This window comes from Camarhynchus parvulus, chromosome 1, assembly GCF_901933205.1.
Source record: "Camarhynchus parvulus chromosome 1, STF_HiC, whole genome shotgun sequence".
Lineage (NCBI taxonomy): Eukaryota > Metazoa > Chordata > Aves > Passeriformes > Thraupidae > Camarhynchus > Camarhynchus parvulus.
Genome location: NC_044571.1, coordinates 31,618,827 through 31,637,262, shown reverse-complemented (window position 1 = coordinate 31,637,262; position 18,436 = coordinate 31,618,827). Strand labels below are relative to the sequence as shown.

Here is an 18,436-nt window from a genome sequence, read left to right as displayed (position 1 = left end):
TCTATGGAGAAGCTTTTATGAAGGTTTCCCCTCACCCATTTTTTTTTCCACAGAAATAATTTAACTGTAGTAGATGCCATAATGGTACAAGGACAAGGAACAACTGAGAGCTTGAAGGTTGCAGGCAAACCTCCTGGTCCAGGAAGTTCTTTACGCTTTAAAATCACAGAAGCATTATTAAGAGACTGTTCAGAAAGTGAGTACTTCTTGAGCTAATATGCTGAACAGAAAAGAAGTTGTATTTTATGTGTAAAACTTGACGTGTAGAAATATTTTCCCCCTCTTATAGTGACCCAGAAATTCAACTCCTTTAAGTACATTAAAATTGCTACTTTATTTAGGCAGAATACAAAATATATTATGGTTTTTGTTTTAACGTGAGAACTAGGAAATAAAACAGAAGCTCTTGGTCCACTTAAAGTCAAGACAGAGGAGGTAAAGATCTTTGCATATTTACTAGCAAAATCTCTGGTTCCTAAATTTAATACAAATTGGATCATGGCTGTAACTTCCTGTGTACTTCTTTTCTTCATACCTTCATAATCTTTAAGCACATAACCACTGGGGCAAAAAGGTTGGGCATGTTCCTTGATGAAAATTAAATCCCAGCCAGATTCTACTCTGAGATCAGAGAGAGGTTTTCTGTTCTGTAGCCTCAGGCTTGCTTCTGAGAGGAGAGCTAGGAGTACCTATATTACCTATGAAACTGGTAAAACAGTTGTAGTTGTATCTGATATTAAAATCTGCTTTGCTACTTTGCAGTTTTCCAGATATTTCTAAGTGCCATGTTAATTATTATCTGAGATTATTCTGCTTTTTGTGAGGCATGAATAAGAAAACTTGAAGAAAGCTTAGTCATTGCCTTTTACCTGTTGTGGTTAGGGATTTTTTTTTGCTAACAAGATGTAAGTAATTAAGCCATGTATTGTTTTTTTAAGACACACCAAAAAGAAACAAAAAAGCCCATTTTAATTCTTCTCTTGCTGGGACTGTTCACAGAATACCACAACATTAGGCAGTACATCAAAGAGCTTTGCAGCTTAGGTGATTTCTTTGTGGGGCAGCAGTGCTGTCAGAGGTTAGGGGGTTTGTGTTTGTTCTGTGATGAGTTAGAGGGCTCTGGAATTGTACAAGTGCCCTACCTTGACAGTGATGGGAATCTGGCTGCAGAGGTATGTTCCTACAAGTTAATTTCCATGGACCTTGCTAGTCTCCCTTCTGCTGTAATACTGACAGAACTCTCTTCTGCTGTAAAATATAAATATACTGAAGGATATCTGCACTAACTACTGCTGTTTGTTTCTAGAAATGAAATATAAAGAACCGAATTTCACACTCAGAAGAACGTTTAAAGTGGAAAATACAGGGCAACTGCAGATTAATGTGAAAACTATGGAAATCAGTGGCTACACATGTGAAGGATATGGATTTAAAGTAGTTAACTGTCAGGAATTTGCACTAAGTGCCAATGCCTCTAAAGACATTGTCATATTGTAAGTGGTTTTTCTTACATCTAAAGGAAGTGTTACATTTGGAATTTTAGTTTTGTTTCAGAGGAAAACTCTCTTGGTTAAATTCTGAGGGCTTTTTTCTGAAGTTTTGAGTGTATAGGGGTTTTGTACAGTGTTATACAACTATGACATTTTTCTCTCTTCTTGCGAACACTATTTGATTTTTCATTTTACCATGTTTTTGTGACTGACTATAGTATTACTTCTATTACTGTCCAGTAAGTATAACTTGCTGTGTTGGAATAATGTTACTATTTGAGGTTACATAAATTTCCCTCATTTAACTTGTGAATGCACATGGGACCTAGACCTACATATGGATTTGGTGCATTGCAGTATGTAGAAGAGAGCCTTCAGTCCAAGGATTTTTATTGTAATGCACAGTATTTTAGTCTTGACTATTTCTTCTGTTGCCTTAATGACAACGATTGTGTAGTTCTATCTTTTTCAATTGTAAAAAGTCTGTGCACCAAACACTGATCTTTAAACAGTGCTTTGTTGTAAAGTTAATTATTCATAAAATGGTATCTGCAAAGTTCAGAAGATTTTTCTGGTCTGCAAGTGGATGTATGAAATATTGCTGTAGTGCAATAGTATTTCACTAGTATATCTGTACAATATTAGTTTGTGATGAGACTGTGATATAGTGGTGATGCTTTTGAAAAGTCAAGTTTTGACTCAAAGGTGAAGTGTTTAAAAAATGTATAGCTCACACAGTAGTTGGTTCCATTACTTACTTAGACCTGCTGTTACATTTTTACTGCATTCATAGCTTTTATTAACAGGTGTGGTAAAACCTTATTGTCAGGTATTATAACTTCATATGGTACCTCAGGAGTAGTCTAGAGTCAGATGTGTTAAGCATAGGTGTTAATGAACTTATTCAAACACATCTTGAGCTATTTGAAAGATACACAAGTATTTCTAGGCTGTGTGGTAATCAATGGAGTTGAATTACAAGTTTTTTAATTTATAATTTATGAGTTATAAAAATTGTCTCAAACTTTTGTGCTGTTCCTATGAAAAGTTCTGATGTGCTTTATGTTGTTTCCAGGTTTACACCAGATTTCACTGCTTCCAGAGTTATACGTGAATTAAAATTCATCACTGCAGGAGGCTCTGAATTTGTATTTATCTTGAATGCATCGCTTCCATATCACATGTTGGCAACATGTGCTGAAGCACTGCCCAGGCCCAACTGGGAACTGGCACTGTACATAATCATCTCAGGAATAATGAGGTTGTGTGTGTGTTTGTTCTTACTGCTGTATGGGCACGAGCTGCCACTGCTCCAATATGGGTTACACAGAAGCACATGGGTATTCAGCACATGCTGTAATTGTGGTACACTAAAATAGGGTAAAAGGAGATCAAATTGATAAACACTCCTATAAATTGAGTGTGAACTGTTTAAGGCAAAGGAGTACTGACTTTCTGTCAAACCAAGGACAAAATAATACACTTCTTGCTTGAACCTATTTCCTTGGGTGAGATATGTACTCCTCTTAGTCCTGATAATCTGTCAGGGTTTTGATAAATAACCCAAACTTGAAACCTATTTAGGTATTAAAGCACTGATAGCAGTGAATTACTGCAGAAATGTAAGCATCCTTCTCTGGAGTATTGTGCTTTAGAGAGGTATAAGGCAGTGACTGTAATAAGCTTAGCAGATGCCTTGGATGAATTTAACTTTGCTGCCACTTGTAATGTGACAGACAACTGGTGATACTAATAATGGGATTTCTGAGAACCTGAAGGACATTGTTTGCAACACTGCACACTCACAGGTTACATAGTAGGATATTAATGCACGTTTTTCCTCAGCAAACAGACACGTGCTAATTATACCTTGTTGAAATATGAGTTGAAAATGCCACCATTTTCACAGTCTAACCTGTACCTATCTTTATTTGCAATCAAGAGTTATAAACCCTATGTCCCTGCTCAGCTCTTGGATGTGAAACACTTTACCCCACTGCTTTTGTGCAGAGAAAACCCTAGCATGGAAACTTATCAGTATGAGTTTTTACTGATCAGTAGCAACAAATGCTGTTTTCTTAGTGTTAAGCTTATATCTAAGTGTGAAATGTATTGGTGCTGTAGATGCCTGTGAAGAAAAAGTGGTCTTTCTCTGTGCTGCAAATCCAAAGCATTATCACATACATGTCATATTCCTTTTTCTTCCCCTGCAGTAAGTTACTAGCTCTTCCATTTTGCAAATGTTCACTTAGGCTGTCTTTCATTGTAGGGATTGACAAAAAAAATAGAGAAGATAAAGTTACAGCCTACTTAATTTTCTTTTTTGACTCTTCAGCACTTTCCTAAGTAATGCAGTGTTTAGTGAGGAAACTGCATTTTCCAAAGTAAGAGGAAAATTTCTGTTACTTAGGAAATTTTCTGTCGTCACTAACACTGCATTACTTAAAAATGCTGAGTGAGTACTTATGTGGTTTTCTTCTATATATGTGCTAGAAATGTATAGGCTGAGTTTGGTTTTAATTCTTTGACAGAGTAATGTTTGTCAGCTCATAAGTGTAGTTTGCTTGGATAATTTTATATGTTCTCTATTTGTTAATTAGACTTTACAAAGAATAGACAATACTAATCCCTTCCCTTACTATATCTTTTTCCTAAAAATACAAAAATCCTTCTTAGCAGCAAACTAGAGAAGAGTCCTAATATATTTTATAATATTCCAAGATTCCTGTGCATAAACTGCCTTTAACTTTTAGGATGCCATCGTGTATGTGTTTCCTAGTTGCTGCTAAAATAACTCTTCCATGTCACTGCAAAGCTATCCTTAATTTCTAGGAATGAGCACTAGGAGTTTGTACAGTCCATGTTTTTTAATTTGGTAAGGTGATGTTTATTTTTGCCTTCCCTAAATCACTGTTGCTTTGAATAGTTACATGCTTGTGGCTCCAGGTTTTGAAGTCCAACTTTTTTTCCTTTTGGATTAATACACTTGGCAACTGCATGTCAGGCTTGCATCTAGCTCCCATTCTCAGTGCTGCTGATTTTCTTATCATGCCAGTCTTGTGTATGTTGTGTTTCTATCAGAAAAAATTGTGGTTTGGATGCAATTTTTAGTATTTTCAGTACAGGATACGAACTTTTTGTCCTGTGTGATTAGGGTCATTAGTTTTTAAATGCTCAAAACTAAGAAATAAATCCTTAGATGACTACTTTTCTTCTCTGCAGTGTACTCTTTCTCTTGGTAATTGGAACAGCCTATCTAGAAGCTCAAGGAATTTGGGAGCCATTTAGAAGACGCTTGTCCTTTGAGGCCTCAAATCCTCCCTTTGATATGGGAAGGCCACTTGATCTCAGGAGAATAGTTGGAATTTCATCTGATGGAAAGTAAGTAAATGTTTCGGCTTCTTGTAGTAATTTTGCCAATTATTTCTTTGCTTCTTTAGTTATCAGATCAGTTAGAAAGTAATATTGCTCTGTAGAACAGGTTAATGAATAAAGATATCCCCACAGTTGCTTGTAAAAGGATGGCTTGGATGAAAAGATGAACTTTGTGATTGTGAGGAATATTCTTCTTTTGGGGGGAAAAAAAAAGGAAGGAAAAAAAGAAATCCACCAAAAAACCAAACCCTGCCAAGTTTTCTGTTAATATTCTCAAAAATGAAATGTATAGACTGCAAAGAAATTGCAGGCCAGAAGTTCCTACCTTAGGTGTCTTAAGTAAAGATCATCTCCTTTCAGTGTTCCCTCCATCATATGTACTAACATTCATTTTACTGTGGTTTTGTTCCTGTGTACAGCAGGTGAGTGAATGGAAAATGGTAAAGCCTACTGACTTGCCAAACCAGTTTTAGGCATTTTTGCTGATTGTATGCCAAGAATAGTCTAGTTCAAGGCTTCTTTTGGATATAGTGATTCTCTTTTCTTGGTGAAGAATGGAAATACTGCAAAGTATGTTTAAACATGTGTTACTCTTCCAGCTTGAATACACTTGGATCGGATTCTAATCACAGTTCATCCAGAGGAATTTATGGAGCAGGCAGTTCGTCTTCGCGATCCGGTGCAGGGAACCATAAGCAATGCAATGCAACAGCACACCTTCACAGCAATAGAAATGCACCTGATGTTGAAAACATCAAATCCAAAACCAATTCAAGTATACCTAACAGGACTTCAGCACAAGCAGCTTCCATGCAGTCAGTAAACAGAACGGGCCCCTTTACCTTGGATTCAGGTGCCACAGCTCAGACTCATGCCGTGGGCAAAAGAGCCAAGGGGACGAGGCAGAACCAGCAGCTGATGCAGCAGCAGGCAGCAGCCTTGGCAGAGCAGCCCCTCCAGCAGCCCCCAGCAGCCGGGCCCCAGCAGCAAGAGCAGCAGACTGAAAGTGCTTTGCCACAGCTCCCGCTCCTCAGCCCGCCTCAGGGCGAGTGTGCCAGCAGCAGAAGGCACAGCTCGGAGGATTCAGATCTCACTGGGCTCATAGAAACTATGGAAAAAGACTTTGACCACCCAGAATCCCCTTCCCCTGATGTGTTTACAGAACAGCCCCCATCTCCACTAGCAAAAAACAAAGGTAATACAATTCTGTTTTAGTGGGATGACTCCCTGTGTAAACTACAGGACAAGATTTAATCAACTGTAAAGGCCATGTTTTCATAGTGTGGGAAGGGAGTGCTTCTCTGTGGTTCCCTGCCTGTGCTGTGTGCCTGTGTCTTGAACACTTCTGTTACCTTAAGGCAGTGATGTTCACTGTGCAGTGCTAGCTTGTCATTCTTCCTGCAAAAACGGTGGCATGTTGTGATGAAAGCAGGTGTGAATATCTAGATACCTGATTCTCTGAAAAAGAAAAATGCTTTTTGATGCTACTCTTTTGCCTTTGGGTCCCTCCCACCTCCATCATTTGGGCTCCCCATCAAGGTTGAGGAAGGGAAAAGGAAGTTGTCCTAGTGTATTGTGAAAAGTGAGGCAGGGAGAGAAAGGGAGGAGGGGAAGAGAGGGAGAGATGGGTAAATAGCCCCTGTGGTATTGTTTGGGAATGGAATTCTTCATGCCCAGACTTGCAGTTGTAGAAAATCCTTAATGTCAGGTGGTCAGCAAATTAATATAAGGCACCTGTGTCTATACATTACATTCATTTTTGGATGAGGCTAGAGTTGAGTTGGACTTATTTATCCATCTTTCCAGTTGTGTAGTGCTTAAAATAATGACTTGAATTTCATACATTAGATATGTTTAGACTTTTGAAATTATGTCTGTTATTGCCTTCTTATGAACACTTCTTGAAATAGGATTTCTGATTATGATTTTTGCACTAGCAATTTCAATTGCATCCCAAAGTTATATGATCATTTAGTGTTAATGTGTTTATTTCTAAACAATTTTTCATTTTTTGCTACCAACACTTGTACAGAAATGGCACTGTGTTGCTTATTAGAGATAAAGTTAAGAAAATTAATCATGGGAAGGCATATAAACACTGCAACCAACATCTGTAAGATTGTGCCTCAACAAAGACAAAGGCTTCACTCGGTTAGGTGGTAATGAGTAGAAAGTTCTTAATTATTTCAGAGTGGATGTTAGGATGTGCTTGGACTTTCAAAGTGGAGACTCTGAAGTGGTGGGAGGTTTTGGTGTCACACTGAAATATACTACTCTGTTTCTGGGCTGTTATGTTTTTAGTTTTCAGTGATAGGTGGTTGGGAGAATTAAGAGAACTGCCATCAGTTTGTCAGATATTTGTTCGATAAAGGCTAAATAGGACTCCAGAAGATGATGTGATGTTAGGGAGGTTTCATGGATGGTGTCCATAATGGCAAACAGTGCAATGTTGGAGCTCTGGAAAGCAAAGTGTCTGTGAGGATGCAACATTCTCAAGGATTACATATGAACATACATGGGTGTGCAGTGGACTGATCCAGTCCATGTACTGAATGCCTGAAAGCACTTTGGAATGCATCTTCCATTTCTAGCTCCCCCTAAGAAGGAAGCAGCTCTTGCTGTTGAGAGCTTTTTGTGATGCAGCTGCATGCAGTATGTGGAGATGACCAAGTTTGAATTCGTAGTGTGCCCATTTCCATTGGTCCTCTATGAAATGTAAAAGTGTAAAACCATAGGGGAAGTTCCATAATCTATCTGCACCTACATACACACATGGGTATTTGTCTTTAGGGAAGTATTTAAAGCTAATCACAAACTTTTGCAGAAGCAGCAGCTTCTGGACTACTAAGCCTGTCTGTCATAAGACCCTGTCTTATATAGTCTTCTGTTTCAGCTTCCTAAAACTTGGATCCTTGCAGACTGCAGTGGAGGCTGTGTTATATTTTTGTGATACAGCTGCTTTATGTTACATTTTAATGTCATGATAACATTTTACATAGATTTTCTAATTATGAACATTAAACTGTTTAGCAATGCTGAATGTAGACTACATTTCAAGCAAATTTTGGAATGAGGCCTTCTGAGGCCCAGCCAAAATGCCCCCAGTATGCTGGAAGCCAACCTTGAAAAAATGTTCCTAGGAAGATCTACTTGTATTTACATATCTATTTGCATTCACGCTAAAAAGAATATTTTTATCTCTAATATTTTTGTTGTCCTAGATACTGAAAACACTGATACTTATGTCTTAAAAAACAAAGTTTGAAGGCACTGATCTGTATCTGGTATTTGCCAAAATACTGAAGGCAAATTTCTGGTTTGGTACAAACTTTGCCATTTTGCCAAATGAAATATAACAGCTGTCAGGGTGCTTCCAGTCTCAATTCCAGGTTAAGCTAGTACAAATTCCAGAAGAGGCAGAATCCAGTTATTCAGCACAGGTTACTTGAGTCTTTATCTGAGTGAACAGTTAAATCCATCCAGGAGGCTGTATGCAGGCACTGTGTGGCTCATAAATGAGAGTGCTTGTTTTGAAGAGCAGTATCTCAAGAAGGATCCTATGAGTAAAGGCACATACTACAGCTAGTAAGACAGAAGACTGTGTGAAAGCTCAAATCCTGTGAGAGTACAGCAGCAGGTGATGGTAAGCTTATGAAGACTCCGCACACACATGCACAGTTGCTTTGTATTGAGAATAGTCTACTCTGAAGGAATTAAATATCTCAGGAAGAGAAAGTATACTTGGCTGTGAGATCTTCAGGTTTTGGTCTTTTGGGTTTTTTACCTCTTTGCTAGACAAACACTGTTAGTGATTTTTCTCATCCACACTAGTCTTATTTCAAGTTGTTTTGTGTTTTGTTGGTTTTTTTTTCCAACTGACAAGAATGCTGATCATTCATTCTGTTCTTCATTTGTTTGGATGAAAGAGCTTTTGCCATCCTCAGAAATTTATGTTTAAATCTAATGTTACATGGTTAAACTGTCAAATTTGATTCTTTGGTGTTTTAAAGGAATGCCAGGAACAGAGCAGAAAGGAATTATAGGCAACCAGGTGCCCACATCCACAGAAAGACAATGGGGACATGGCTCAGGAGCATAAATGTGGTGATCATTAGGGTTCTTCTCCTGCTCACATTTGGTGCACAGGAGCAAAAGTGGTTGGTGTGTCATAACAGGCAACAAACTTCAGAGGCTTAATCATGTGGGGCAGCCTCTGAGATGAACTCTCCTGTCTCTGAGCTGCTGAGCATCTGAAACATCCTTATCTTTCTAGGAAAAGGGAAAACAATTCAGCGCAAGGCTAAGCCACAGAAGAAGCGGGAAGAAAAGGACAGAAGAGGGAAAGGAAAGCAACAGGAGGATGAGCTGAAGGATTCCTTGGCAGATGATGACAGTTCTTCAACCACAACAGAAACCTCCAACCCAGATACAGAACCACTTCTCAAAGAGGTATGACGCTGCTGAGAAAAGGAGGGCCTTGTATGGCCGTGTGTCACCCATTGGAGTAGGAACGCTGTCTCTCTCCCCCACACCATCCTCATATCATACCTAATAAAGGAAGAATATTAATTAAAAAGCAGCTTTCCCAATTCTTGCCTTCAGTGTGTCAAATCTGCACCTCTGAGTGTGAACATGCTTGAGTCCTGTAGTCTCAGGACTAAAAATGCCCAGGTGACTGTGGCTTGAATTAGCGAGCAGCTGTCAGCACCATTGTGGTGATTATCTCCTGGCCTCTTCTATTTGCAGAATAAAATGCCAAAGTGTGGATGCTAATTTCATTCAGTAATTAAGGTGCATGCTAAATCATGCCTTTTGCCAGTTATAAAGGCTCAGATCAGTGGTGGTAACTTGTCAGCACATAGTTAACTTCATTACCTTATACAATACCCCTACCTTTGCTTAACTTATTCAGCTCACCTGCTCCAAGGTAATAAACTAATGTCTACAATTTGTGTAGTGGTTGGATTGTCATAGATATTTTGTCCTAAAGCAAACTCTGACAAACAAAGGAGAGGTAATTCCAAAGGGAAGAAAACCAATCCTAAATTTTGATATCTTAAATTTGAACTTTGTAAAAGACAGGGATTATAGCTGTGGGAAAAAAGAAATCCATGGGATATATTTAAAGGTTACAGTTTAGTAAGTTGTCACTTGAAAGTTACTGTTGATATTTTCAGGGTGGCTATTTGAGAATATACTTATATTTAGACGGTCTTAGAAGTGTGGTTAAACAAAATAAGTGGAATGGTGAAGTTGCTCATATTATTTGCTTTGTTGAAGAGTGTGTTTTAGGTGGCCTGGACTGCATGCTGGAGATGCAGTAAAGGTCTCAGTACACAGCTAGCATCATATTAAATAGACACAGAGGCCGTGGCCAGGGGAGCTGTGGATTTGCAAACATCAGATCTCCTTGAAGCTCATTAATTTGTTATTTCCATTTCTGCTTCTCTAAATAGATAAAATAGAAACCATATTTTATAGGCAAACTCATTAAGTCATGAAAAAATACTTTTAATACTGCAAAAATGCTCATGTTTTCCAACAGCATTCTTTCCTCTGCCCTCTTTGTTATGTGTGTTCTGATGCAAGAGGGACTTTGCTTTTCATGATTATTAATGTGTCATTATGTCTTTTATAGGAACCTGAGAAACAAAAGGGAAAAGTTATAGCAGAAAAACCTGAAAATGAAATAGTCCCAGTAAAACAGAAAACCAAAAAAGTGCTTACAAGTATCAAGAAAGAAATCCCTGTAGATGTGAAAACCAGGTAAGCATAATGAAGGCTGTTTAGTAGGGAAAGTATCATGTTTAAAGGCAATATGGGTTAATAAAATTATCTGTATTTGACTGTTGTAGCTGCCAGTTTGGCACATGCCAGCAACAGGTATCTTTAAGCAACCTCCTATTCGTTCCTGATGTCAGGGAATATCTGAAGCTTGCAAATAATAAATTACTTAATGGAAACACAGTTCATAAGTGAGAGTAAATCCAGTGATGAAAATCGGGCAAAGTGATGTTAAGGTTTTTATAACAGGTATTGCATACAAAAAGTGAGGTTAATGATTCTAGGGGCAGCACACTGAGCCAGCATTAATGTGAGTACCTTTAGCTGCCCTTGAGAAACTGTGGCCTCAGTTTTCTTTTTCATGTCATAGAGTAAGGTCAGTCTTGGATGCTTTATTAAAGGCGGCTGCTGCCACTGCCAGTCCCTTACAGGCATGTGGTTGATTGCAGAGCACAGATGGGGGGAAACATGAAGAATCTTAGGCTTACTATAGCTAGTTCATTCCAAAATAGTATTGTGAAATCAGATTGATATCCAAGCGCCCCAAAAGTAAACTTTACCAAATGGAGATATGATATATCAACTGTGTTTTTCCTACTGTAATTAATAGTAGACTGAGTTTACAGTTAGAAGAAATTATTGTTCTTCAGAATATTTCTGAAAACATTGCCTGGCAATGTCTCCTCCTTATTTATACTCACAATTATGTACTTTGATTTATCTTATAACTCACAAGTTCATTACGTGTGACAGTTTTCAAAGGCCACAATGACAGCTGGCTTGGAATTCTTCTGCAAGAAACAGGGAAAATAGTTCCTCCCTAGAAGGTTTGAGAGACAGAATCAAATACCTGGAGAAAAAGAGCAGTATACAGCCAATTGAATTGGGTGGTACATTTAAGTAGATTTATATTATTGATTAAAAAACAGTCCTGTATATTTAGGTCAATAGTGTATTAGGAGCATGGGATCTGACAGGAGTATATAGGGATAGGAACAGGGCAGCTGCCGTTTCTTCTTGCCTCTGGGTAATCAAATGGGTTTTGTGATCCTGGAGCTCCAGGGTGAAAGCTGCTTCTGGAACATGAGTGAGCCTAATATAGTATGTGGAGCAGTGTGGGTCATATATATATATGTGTGTGTGTATATAAAAGTGCTTTTCAGTACTTCAGAGCTTTGAAATAAAATAATTTCTGTTTTCTTTTAGTCCCTTGGAATTGTCTTATACTCCCCCACTGGAAAACAAGCAGCGCAAAACCTTTCCATCCAAGATCTCTACACCACACCTTTTGTCAAGTAGCTCTAAATCAAGAAACCTCCCCAAAACAAGAGGTAGTGTGAGGCTGGTTTTTTTAAATACCTCAAGAGTTTTATATCATTGTCTGTAACCCCTCTTGAGTGCTTAATTCTAAGTCTGGTGTGAGAAGAAAGCTACCCAGTTCATTATTCACACACTTGGTTTTTCTTTTATTTTAATAGGTCCAAGCAGTAAGTTAATGGAGAACAGGCCATCAGTATTAGCAAAATTTCTCCCCAGTAGTTCTGCACAGGAGCTAGGAAACACCAGCAGCTCAGAAGGGGAAAAGGATTCTCCACCACCAGAGTGGGACTCTGTGCCTCTCCACAAAGCTGGCAGCTGTAAGTAATCACTAGACAATGGCAGAATGAGTGTTCTGCAATTAATCTCTGTAGAAAGACTTGATCTGTTTATAGATCTTCCTGTCTCCTTTTCACTGCATAGCTGAGCTCCAATTTTCTGCTGTAGGTCCCATATTGGTAGCATCTGTTATGATTTGGGAGGTTTGAAAATGACGTGGGCAGAACATAGGTCACTCTGCAGCTCTCCAGTGATGAACACGATTCAGAAGCTGCTGGAGAAATTGAGAAAATTATAATTACTGCTCAAAAATATGAATTTTCTACAGTAGATGGGGTTTTGCTTGGTCAGGTCTGCTCCAGCCAAATTTGGAACTAATTAGATTATTTGTCCTTGAGAGGGAACACTAAAAAACACCTTAATGCAGTGGTTATTGGGACACTGTTACAAATCCCTTGTGTGGGAACCAACTCGCCTCCTCCTGGTTGTTTGTGTTGCAGATCAGTCTCTCTGAAAATAAACAGCAGACCTGAATAACCATAGTTGAACATAGAGAAGGAGCTGCTGCTTCCATCACTGGGAGCAAACAGCATTTCTCATAATTCCTCCATTTGACCAAAAGGGATAGCAGAAGTTTGACAAGCCTTTGCTGTAGTGTAAATCCTATAGGAAGATGTTTTGTGTTTCTCTTTATAGCCACAGACAACCTCTATAAGCTGTCCCTGCAAACCCTGAACGCAGACGCCTTCCTGAAGCAGCGGCAGCCCTCTCCAACGCCCGCCTCTCCATCTCCCCCTCCTCCTGCCACACCCTTTGCTTTCGGGCCACGGGGAGGCACTTACAGCAGCATTGTCAACAGCAGCTGCAGCAAGTGAGTCCAGATCCTGCCTCCTACTGATTTCCCAGGCACTGAGCACTTGCAGAGCTGTGCTTCACAGAGGGCATCTCCCTATTCCCCATTTCCTCTTCCCATGGAAACTGCTTTTCTGCAGATACACCACTGTGCATATCTTGCCTTGCTGTGAAACATTGTAAATTGGAAAAAATTTATCTCCAATTTATGATCCAACTCATCTCTACAGCCACAACAGCCCTATTTTCCACAATACCAGCAGTTTTGTGCCTAACTCTAGTAGTTCTCTTCTTACTAACCATCCTAGAGGTAGCAGTAGCGATAATCCAAGCCTATGTCGTTGTGCTCCTGCTGAGCCTCTACCTACAAGAAAATATCTAACTCTCAATGGCACACCAAGCACATTCTTACCACATAGTAGGCCCTAGCCCCTGACCCATCCTAGGAGCAGCCGCTGCTCTCCTAACCACCTCAGGATTAACAATATGATTCCACTACAATTCCCCTGAATTACATGACCCTTTTCAGCTGTTACAAACATTTTCTTGAATGCTAGCTTAAATTGCTGCTTTTTTAATCAAACTGCTGAAGTCCAAAACCTTACTCTTTTTTACCCTCTTTTTTTTTGTTTCTTTCTCATTTTAGTGAAACAAAACCCAAGCAGCCTAATGGTACCAAACATAAGCTGGCAAAGGCAGCTTCTCTTCCAGGCAGGAATGGAAACCCCACTTTTGCTGCTGTAGCTGCAGGTTATGACAAAAGTCCAGGTACTAGAACCAGTTTGAAGTTCTTAATAATTCCAAATATTTCCTGAATAATCTGTTATTTTGCTGAGGTTTGTTTTACTCATTTTTTACATACGTATTCTCGCAGGTGGCAGTGGTTTACCAAAGGTTTCTCCAAGCAAGACAGATGTTTCCAGCAATATCAGCATTTCCCACACAGTTGTTGACAGTGATGGCTCTGACAGGTAATTTTTATATTCTCTAGGCAAATACCTGGACCACTAGAAAAGAAGATTGAGTATTAATGGTATTTTGAAGGGAGTGACAGAATTCATTCTGGTTAGGCTTTTTTAAAACTATTTTTAAAGTCTAGGCACATCATCTCTCACCTTGCAGAAAAGTTTAGGAGTTGCAAGTGACTCAAAAGTAGAGAGAAAGATGTTCTGGATTTGATGGGAGCCTTTTCCTCCTCATTTTAAGTAACTCAACATTCTGTTCCTGGGCATCCACACAATGAGAAATCAGCTTAGCCCTCTCAGTGCTGAGGGGTGTGTACCAAGGTCATTTGAAGGGTGACAGGCAGAGTACCTTGCTTTACAGCAAAGCCTTTCACTCCTATTTTAACACAGAGACCAGAACTGTCAGTGGGCTTTGTGCTTTCAGGAGGAGCAGGGCAGAGCTGCACTCAGTCACATTCTCTGAGGCACATGTCTCTTCCGACATTTTGGCAATTTGTTGTAAAAAGCAGTAAGCTTTCTGGAGTAGGAAAGAGACTTGAATTTAAGTTTCCATATGTAAAGGAATTACTTTCTGAGTGAGGTTTGTGCATTGGAGTTTTTGTTTGTTTTGGTGGACGTTTAGCACTGCTTCCAGTTAACTCAGCTGTTACTTTTAAGAAGCTTGTTCATGAGTGTATTTGTATCCCTTCCAAGTCATTTTATCTGCTTGAGAAAAAAACCTTGGACTCCATGAGTTTTCTGAAAAACTGATCCAAAGAGCTCCTCTCATGTTTTTTTTTGATACTCATTCTACAGATTAAAGAGCACTATCTTTATTATTGTGTTACTCCAAGCTGGGTGTGTACACATGAAAATGTATATCACCAAAATCAATTGTTAAAGCCAAACTGATTTCCTAACTCTTAATCACCATTAAATATTTATTTAGTATGTTTAACTATATATTTTTATATAGATATATATAAATATAATAGTTAAATATATGTACACACATACTTTTTTATATAGATCAGTAATTTCATATTGTCAGTAGTACTGTGTTAATAAGTTCGGTATTGTTCCTCCATAAAATGTAGTTCAGGTTTGTGGAGTCCTATCAGCAATCCCAGCAGTCCTGATTTCACACCTCTCAACTCCTTCTCTGCATTTGGACACTCTTTTAACTTAACTGGAGGTGAGTTCTCCTGTTCAAATATTTTTCCATATTCAAATACAGGTAGAGAGATGTTGTGTCTTCATTCCACTGGTCTAAATACAGTGTTTCCATCCTCCCTTCTGAAAGGGAAGACTGTGTAGGAACATTTGTTAAAAATTTGGTATTGTATTCTGAGTTTCACTCTAGAGAAAGTGAAAATCTCACAGAGTGTTTGATGGACTGAGAAACTTGGGTTTGGAGTTTCTCTGCTGCAGTAAAATTTCTGGGTTTTGGGGGGTTATTTCCTTAGTCTTCTTCCTCTCCATCTCTCCCCCAGAACTTTACTGTAGGTCCCACAATTGTGCCAGTAGGCCTGTGGTTTCCTGAGCATAAACACCTGCTTAAAACCGTGGCTCTGTTAAGTGAGCCAGCCCTTGTGTTGCTTTCCTCTTGTATTTTCCTGCAGTATTTGTATAGCTGCACAATGAAGTGGTGCATACTAAACCCAGCAATTAATTAATTAATGTATTTAAATATTTGGGTAAATTTCCATAAATGTAATAGAGGTGGCCAGGCATTGAGATTGCAGGGCATGGTTGCTCTGTGTACTGGGGCACGTGTGGTGTGTTTTGAGGTGGCTGAAAAGATGATAAGCAAAGTAAACTTTGAATGTGGCATCAGTGTCTACTGATAAAATGCCATTTACTGCCACAGTTTGATGTCTGCTGGAAATGCAAACAATGGCAGCTGCTGCTGCTGTGGGGTTCTTTCTTCTTCATCAGCAACACTTGGCACCCGTGGCTCTGAGGGCACCAGTAAAAGGCCTGGGATCAGTTCTGTGTGTGAGAAACAGGCAAGCCATGACTGCTGGTGCTCCCTTTTCCTTCTCGTAGCAGAGATGGAGTCAGGGCTGGGGCACTCCCAGTGCTGCCTCTTCCCAGGAGCCACCTGGGAAGGGAGAGCTGCAAGGCAAAGGAGTGCTGCAGTCACAGAGAACTACCAGGACTCTGAATACTGCTGAGCTTAGGCTGGACTGAATTACTCACAGCAAGGGTTCAGCTCTTTCCCCACTATAACCATGACAAACTTTGTGTCCCTGTCTGATGCTGGTCACATGAGATGAGATTTGTATTACCTTCTAATATCACTGCAGCAGGACCTGCTAGAAAAATATGGGAAATAATGGTGAAAAGTATTGTTCTTGGAAAAAGAGGGAGAGTAATGTCCTCATTTTTACTTCATTTTATTTTTAGAGGTTTTTAGCAAGCTTGGTTTAGCTCGATCTGCTTATGGGCAGGATGTTCAGAGAAACTGGAATGAGTTCAATAATGTTCCATCATCCATCTGGGATCCTTCAGCTACAGATTCTGTACCCTCCTGGCCAACAAGCTCAAGTTCCCCAACTCATACAACTGCAGTAAGTACTCAGTCCATCCAAATACAATGGTTTATTACTGTTACCAACCTGTTCTGTATGTGACATGTAATTTAATTCAGAGGAATTTGGGATGAAAAGAAATTAACTGAAGAATTAAACACGAAGGAATTTACATATATTCACCTTGGTGTATTTAAGTTGACATGGCTGTTGGACAAAGAGTTATTAGTCTCCTCACTTGCAAATGATGAATCCATGGACACTGCTTCCCATAAAAATATCTGTCTCAAGAGGACCTTGCAGCACTTACAAAAGTGTGTTATTCTCCCACATCCTTCAGGTTTTCTCCTGTGCCATGGCTGGACACTGCATATGTTACTTCAGTTTGATGGACAGTTGCAAAATAGGCAACATGATAACTTCCACACTTTGATTCTGCTTTCTGAATGCAGTATTACACCTGTTTGTAAATTAACAAAAGGTCCAAAAAACTATCTAAAAGACCTTAAATATGTTCTTTTCAGTTTAGGAAAAAACACTAAAGGACTGAAAACAAAGTGAAGTCTTTAAACTGACTACTTATTTTGATGAAGATTTTGAGTATAGCAAAAGAAGGAGAAAAATCCCAACTTTACAGATTGTAGTGCTGCACTGTCATCCTTGTGTCTGACTAGAACTTATGCTGCAACAGCTGTCTTCACTGCCAGCTGAAATCCTTCTTCATGTTGACTTCTGAAAATGTTTCTGTAGTGAGTAAGAGGCAGTGTTTACTTCACCTGGGAGTAGTTCAGATGGAGTGGGGGAAGGCAGGGACAGGGGAAGCCAAAGAAGGTCACACAGCTTCTTATGGACACAGGCTTGCAGATCCCATCCTTGTCATGTGGTTACAACCAGAGCTGGAACCTCACTGAAACTATGTAAGGAAAGATGTTTGGATTTTGGTCACATGGAGGGCAGGTTTCTCAGCATTTGATAGAGGGAGGGCTTGAGGACAACCAGAACAAGCTCTCTAGCTCTCAACTCGTATTTCCCAGCTGCTTCTGAAAAATATTTAGAAGTGTGCTTCAGGAAGCATCAAGAAGGAAGCCAGACAAATGATATAGAAGTGTCAGGTACTCCATTTAAGTACTTTGATTTGGGAGGAGATATTTTAGGAGTTTACTCAAGGAGAAGATCACATAATAAACAAGAAGCAAGCAGCAAATTGACTGAAATACTCAAGGCTATTGTAAATGATAGGGGTATTTTCAAGTGGGTATGGCAAGCCAGAACAGGAAAGCTTGGCTTTTCCTGTTACTGAGCCTCCTTGCTCTAGGTGCCTGATAAGAGAGCAGGTACCAGGCCAGGGCCATGCCCCTTCCTCTGTTCTGGGACAAGAGCCAAAGCATTGTTGCAAACAGCACTTAGGCAGTGGCTCCTGTGTTACCCTTTTTCTAGGAAGGTTTCTGGAGAGTTGATTTTGGTTGTTCTCCTTCCTTATTCCTCTTGCTTTCTCCTTGTATGCACAACTCTGCTTCTGTGTTTCTCCCCCCAGCCTGGCTGCCTTGCTGGTACTCCTCCCCAGGTTTCTTTCTAACCACATTCTCCTACTCCCCATTCCTGTTTCTCTGTGTGTAGTTCTGCCTGCCAGCCACTTTGTACCTTCTTCCACCAGCCTTGAAAGGGCATTGCAGGGTGCTTTTCTCTGCTGCTCCTTTCCTGGTGGCTTCTGATTTATGAGTAAGCCTTTCTATCACGATCTCCCAAACACTTTTGGGACAAGTAGGAGCAAATAGTTCCTGCCTCTTGCCTGCAGCAGGAAATAGGATGGACTTTAGTGTGTTAGGGTAGGTTCTGAGCAGCTGAGCGAGTATTTCACACT

The 18,436-nt window shown here is 39.6% G+C and overlaps 1 protein-coding gene across 1 annotated transcript in view; it reads left to right on the top strand.

Moving 5' to 3' along the window:
- Positions 1 to 18,436, top strand: part of TMEM131 (transmembrane protein 131) — a 93,829-nt gene that overhangs the window by 72,880 nt on the left and 2,513 nt on the right. Inside the window, 14 exon segments of the mRNA XM_030958867.1 lie at positions 54 to 196; positions 1,307 to 1,493; positions 2,566 to 2,751; positions 4,713 to 4,871; positions 5,465 to 6,060; positions 9,139 to 9,314; positions 10,504 to 10,631; positions 11,856 to 11,980; positions 12,128 to 12,286; positions 12,942 to 13,116; positions 13,744 to 13,865; positions 13,972 to 14,068; positions 15,139 to 15,236; positions 16,451 to 16,614. Coding sequence (XP_030814727.1) covers positions 54 to 196; positions 1,307 to 1,493; positions 2,566 to 2,751; positions 4,713 to 4,871; positions 5,465 to 6,060; positions 9,139 to 9,314; positions 10,504 to 10,631; positions 11,856 to 11,980; positions 12,128 to 12,286; positions 12,942 to 13,116; positions 13,744 to 13,865; positions 13,972 to 14,068; positions 15,139 to 15,236; positions 16,451 to 16,614 — 2,515 coding nt within the window.